The sequence below is a fragment of the Trachymyrmex septentrionalis genome, unplaced genomic scaffold (genome assembly GCF_001594115.1).
Source record: "Trachymyrmex septentrionalis isolate Tsep2-gDNA-1 unplaced genomic scaffold, Tsep1.0 scaffold213, whole genome shotgun sequence".
In the NCBI taxonomy this organism is placed as follows: Eukaryota; Metazoa; Arthropoda; class Insecta; order Hymenoptera; family Formicidae; genus Trachymyrmex; species Trachymyrmex septentrionalis.
In genome coordinates, this window is record NW_017305321.1 from 139,654 (window position 1) to 145,572 (window position 5,919).

Here is a 5,919-nt window from a genome sequence, read left to right on the forward strand (position 1 = left end):
TTTTTTTTAATTTTACGACTACAACTTAAATTTCTCAATTTAATTCCTATACGGTACCGGCACTGCCGCAATGTTTCTTTCTGGTCGGATGACTCGCGTATGTCTCGTCGGGCGGAATCAGACAGAATCAGTATCGTGACCGATAGCGCATAACGCCTGGACTCATCAAGGCGGGCCGAGAAATTGTTTATATGGTGGGGGCCCCGCAACCGGGCGAAATTACTCGCTCTGGGAGTCATAATAAATGCGTTTATGAAACGCTGCTCGGTGAACGTTGTCAGTCGATCGAATCGCGCCGCGCGACGCTGATACATCACGGATGCGTCGTCACCGACTTTTCCGATGACCGCTCGATCTATCCAACTTGCGAATGCGCGAACTTTTTGGTGCGACGTTAATTATCCCGCCCCAGTTTCGCTCTATTAACTACTTCGCCGCATCACACGCTTCGTAATGACCGGTGCCGGCAGTCTGCCGGGTTAGTTACATGTGCAACGAAAAATGAAATTTAAACTTTATGAAATTAAGAAAATAAAGTCAAAATCATGTTGCACTGGAATGAATTTAAGGAAAGGAGTCTGATGAAATTTGTATATGACGGAAAATGCAATTTTCTCCAAATATTATTCTTTTAAATAACAGATTATTTATAAAACAAGACGCGAAAGGAACAAGATTATTTATAAAATAAAATAATTATAATTGCAAATTATAAAAAAATCTACTCTATTGGTAAAAAGCAATAATGAATTGAATGAGCAATGTTCAGAAATTAATTTTACGAGCTGTACTGTCAAGAGGTAATTTTTTATATTTACATGACATATCTCTTGTATATTATTTGTAAGCTCGTAAATTAGACATACCAAACATTGTTCATGCAAGTGCGTTTATTTTTGGGTTCCCGAAGAACGTTCGCTAGGGCGAATATGCTCCCGAAGGACAATCCGCGATCGTGCGCTCGAAGAGCACAGTGGAAAAAAAGACGATGTCTTCGGAGCTTAAAAGCCTCCGCTTTTTAAAGATTGGAACAGAGTGCCACGAAGAATTTCATGAATTTTCGCCGCGCCGTCGTGTGCGTGACGGGCATTGTCCGGGATTAAACCTGCACGTTCCTGAAGAGGTTCCCTACGAATTGATCGCGCGAGTCGTCTACAGTCCTCCGTTGTCTTCGATTCGATATACTTTCAGTGATACCTCTCGCGCAAAATACAGCGGTAGCAAGAATATATCCAAGTTCGAGTGAATTGTTATCGATGACACGAAGTAGTGGGAACATCGTGCCAATCTTTTCATTGACTTCAACAACGTAAATGGAGCAAGGCTAGTTACACTGGGATATTACTAGATGACTGTAACTGTATAATCTATGAGAATTCGTGAGAAAAACACAAGAATTGTATCGGAGTTGTTAACATATCGTGGGAAGAACAAGGATTTACGTGAGAATTGATACGCTGTGGAATTTATGGAATTATTATTAATGATAAAAGATTAATGGTAACAGACGTATAATAGTATTAAACGTCTTTTATAATTTTTTCAAGAAAATTTATTGTAAATCAATTGTAGATGAATTACGATAAACGCGTGTTAAGATTAATTTGTTTACAAAGAATTGTTGCGGAAGATAAAATATACGTTAATACATATAAATATATTAAATACATTAAATACATATAAATATATTTCATGATATTTTAACGTTAAGGAAGTTACTACTAGTAATAGTATAGCTTAAACTTTCCTTTAAAAATACAATATTTTTTATTTGTTGTAAATATATCAATATGGATTGGTTATCTCTTTGTGTCTGTGGCACAAAGCGCAATTCCAACGATAGAAAGATCAAGAAGGACGGAAAGCGCAAAAAGAATAAGAAATCTAAAAAGAATTCCAAGCAGAAAGGATCATGCAAAGAGTTGCCGTTCATCATCGACGAGTTTTTGCGCAAATCGCAGGATGAACAATCAAAAGAAATCGCGGAAAAAGACTGGACGAATGGAGAAATCGTTAATTACTTCAATGATTGCGCGAAAAATCAAATCGCTTCGACTGATCGAACCGATCCATCGGAGCTCAATGGCTCACCGTCTTATCAAATCAGTGACGATCATGAGAGTTTCGAGAAGGATTCTCTCAAGGACTCGGAAACAAATGCGGAATCCGTTCGAGAGCTATGTGATATCGATTATTATGAGAATGCGATGCTGTATTCGAGAAGTGCATCGAGCACGGTAGAAAAGCAAGTCAAGTGCATCTCGGATGAGAAAGAACACGATGAAGAGGCGGATCTGGACGAATCCATTCCGAGATCGGTGGCATCCCGAGGACCTGAAGATCCGTCCTGGACGTCGGAAATCGAAAGTAAACAGGATGCGGACCTGGAATCGAGTTTCGATAAAAAGTTCGATGAAAGAGTTTCATCTAGAATTAATTTTTCCGACGAGAAGCAAGAAAAGTCGAAGACGAGAGCCGTTCCGAAGAAAAAAGGGACCAACAGAAACATTCTTCCACCGATCAAAGGAAGATCTCGCGCTGAAACTTGCATGGATAATGAAGAACTGCAAGCCCATGAAGAGACGAATAAATTTGGTTTTAAGAGAACCGCGGCGTCTCACGAGCGGAACGAGGTTCGGCGGAAATTGAACTCGTGCAGTTTCGAGGTTCGACCATACGAGGATGAAGAAGAGGATGGAAAAGAAAGAGGCGGGAAAACAACGAAGATTCGGGGCGAGGGATCCATGATACCTAGACTTGCATCCCCACTGCGACAGAGAATGAATTCGATCAAGAACGACAGCGATAAATCAGAGATCGTGGAAAACGGTACATTGTTAATGCGTTAAAAATTATGTACACATAAAATCTTTGATAAAGCAAAATTAGAAATGCAATGTCTCAATCCTGATCTTATTAAAAATACATTTCGAAAATTATTGTTAAAAGAAATATTGATTTTATGAAAAAAAATGTGCTGTCATTTTTTTCAATTTGACTCTGTTATTGTCGAATTAGTCTGTTGATAATTTATACTTAACTTAAATCTAATTTATTACTACATGGTTTGAAAAACTGGAAAATGTATTTAACAATTCAATATTATTACATAGAAAGAACGGTTTTCCTGAAGTATCTAAAAATTTAGATGCACAGCTGAAAATAATTTTATTGGATGATCAAAATAATTATGTAGGATGATGCTCAAATTGATTGTCAATATTTTTCGCAATTTGCTCATTCATGCTTGAAATTTTTCAATAATAATTTTGATGGTCCAACAAAATTACTTCCGGATTGTATCTACCTAAATTTTTATATATATGTCAGCAGAATCGTTTTTTCCATGTAGACACCAAGATTCAGCCTTGACCGTATTTGGCGCTCTTCTATTTATTCTGTATTTATTTAATTCATAAAATGTAAACTATTTAGAGAAAAGAAGATTTGTTAGGTATTATTTAAATGACGATATTCACATATACTCGCGTAATCATTATAATCGCATTACTGCAGTCCTTATATATTGAACAATTCTTGCTTCAGGTCGTGTTCACTCAGCAGTTGTCTCCGGTATCAATTTAGAGCAGCGCACCGTCACTGTAGAATGGTTCGAGAGAGGAGAAACCAAAGGCAAAGAGGTAAGTGCACGCTCATAAACTATTCTAATTACTTAGAAATAGAGCAACACAAGAGTTGGATAAAAGCTACGTTTTGAAATGAAATAAAACTAAAATTAACTTATATTAATTAAGATAAATATAAATAATATTTATATTATCAAACGATAAAATATGATTCATTAGTATTTTTTTATTTTTAATAATTTTATACATTAAACAGAATACATGTAGTTCGAAAATTCCTCTGTTTAAATAATTTGGAAGTATTTTTTCTTAATAGCGACTTTCACATTTTCGCAGAACTTATTTAAAAATTATGTACAGTTGCCTACGCATGTTTCCTCGGACACACGTGTCAAATGATGTGTTTTTATCTCATGTTTATGGAAAATAATTGCGCTACGGACAACTTTCTCCCGCGATTTCGCTGCATTGAACTGCAATTCTCTACATCCGTAGGTCATGGTTATTTGGCTATTTTCAATTCCGCAATGCTTACGCAATGCCACAGGGCTAACGCACAGCTCGCAAACGGGGGCGCGAATCTATTTCTGACAGGCTTGCAAGTCCACAGATTTACCGTCAGTCAAACCGGTCAGGTCGAACGTGACTTTTGTAAAAAGTCGCGCGATACAAGAATGAGACTCGTGAGAAAGTGATTTCCGATCGTGAACAAAGTATCATATTACTTCACGATTTTACATTTCTTTTTGCAGTTTTTTTTTTTTTCCGCGAATTCCGGCAACAATTTTGTTTTAGATTTCATACATAAATACTAAATGTTGAATTCAAGAGGATAACTCGTTAATTATTTATTCTATGTTAATGCATTTTTTTTTTAAATCCTATTCTTCCATAATTACATATTTTAACCGCGGAATTAATTGTGCAAAATTTGTACTAGTACACACAAATGTCCCAGCAAAGTTTTATTCCACGCCGAAAGGTAATTTGCAAACTATGGAATAGTTTTATGTATTTTTATATATTTTTATTCAAATATTTCTTCACTTTTACGTATCGCATAATTTATTAACCTCACTGATCCCAAAGACACGGATAATCTTCACAATGTCGCTTCTGCCTTGAAATTGATATCGATTGCGCATTAAGTAATTCAAAATTATTTCGATTTATATATATTTTTTTCAGGTCGAAATCGACGCGATTCTTGCCTTGAATCGCGATCTGAATCAAAAAATGGGACCACGAAACGAGACTATATGTGCGCTGCCGCAAGCAATGAAGATAGGACCACGAGACGACAGTATGTGTGCGCTGCCGCAGGTGATGAACAACCACATGTTGGCGTCCTCAAAAGCAAGGGTATGTATTTGTACATACCCTTAGTTAAATTGATTCTTCTCAAAACGCATGGTTGAAACGTCGAATGGTGCGTTCTAGACCATTGTCAAGCGTGGATTCAATTGTCAATTAAATTTTGAAAGATGTAGAAACTGCTCTTCTTCCACGTTCTATTCATCTCGGAGATCTCGGAGATCTCCTAAAAAAGTGAAATTAGCGCACCTGTAGAGAAACGTTAAAAAAATTAACGACACGAGATAACGGAAATTGGAGATCTTAATTTTCTCCTTAATTAATGTTTTAATTAAAAAAAATATGTACAAACAGGTTTTAGATTACAGAGGAACTTATCCATTTGACAGATCAGCGGAGTAGTACATGTACTACTATTAGATAAGCCATCTCTCGTGAAAGTCTCGCAATCATTCAGACGTTGAGCCATGAATGACGGTGCGCGCGTGCCACTTTGCGAGTCGAACTCGCGCGCGAGTCTTGAAACATGTCCGCGTAAATTCGCGGTCGATCATCGACTGCCTTGGCAGAATTCTGTTTATCGGTTGCCCGGGCTACGTGAAATAACCTCGCTCCTAATATGGAAAGAATAATCCGATCCCGCGTCTCGTGGCGTTTACACCGCGGTAGGCATGTTCCAGTACCTGTACGTCTTTCAGGTAGGAGTCCCCGTCACTCGTAATCGGTCCACCACAAGCCTTCGAATCCGACGTGACGATGACCGTGGAGTCTGATCTCGTCAGGTCTCCGGCTTCCCCGTCACGTGGAACCCGCGTCTAAGATAAACAATTGCGACTTCCGCTGCAAAATTTCCATCGTGCGTTTGTTGCTTCTTTCATTCTTGTAGAATTAGACGAAGGCTTTTTGAGATAGCCCTAAGTTTGTCCTAAACAGTTCGTAGTTGTGTGAGTCTTGCGTAGTCTTAACTTTCCTTATTAGTAATACTTGTATCTACATGCAATAATCACCGTGCACAATT

General features: G+C 37.8%; 1 protein-coding gene across 3 annotated transcripts in view; it reads left to right on the forward strand.

Annotated features, from left to right (window-relative positions):
* Positions 1-5,919, forward strand: part of LOC108748181 (kinesin-like protein KIF2A) — a 48,452-nt gene that overhangs the window by 28,598 nt on the left and 13,935 nt on the right. Inside the window, exons 1-3 of one of the 3 annotated variants that reach the window (XM_018486209.1) lie at positions 1,742-2,829; positions 3,547-3,641; positions 4,776-4,949. In XM_018486209.1, the coding sequence (XP_018341711.1) occupies positions 1,791-2,829; positions 3,547-3,641; positions 4,776-4,949 (1,308 nt within the window). In that variant the 5' untranslated portion in view covers positions 1,742-1,790. Of the gene's footprint in view, positions 1-1,741; positions 2,830-3,546; positions 3,642-4,775; positions 4,950-5,919 lie in introns of those variants that run through there. The other 2 variants (XM_018486208.1, XM_018486210.1) reach the window with 2 other exon arrangements.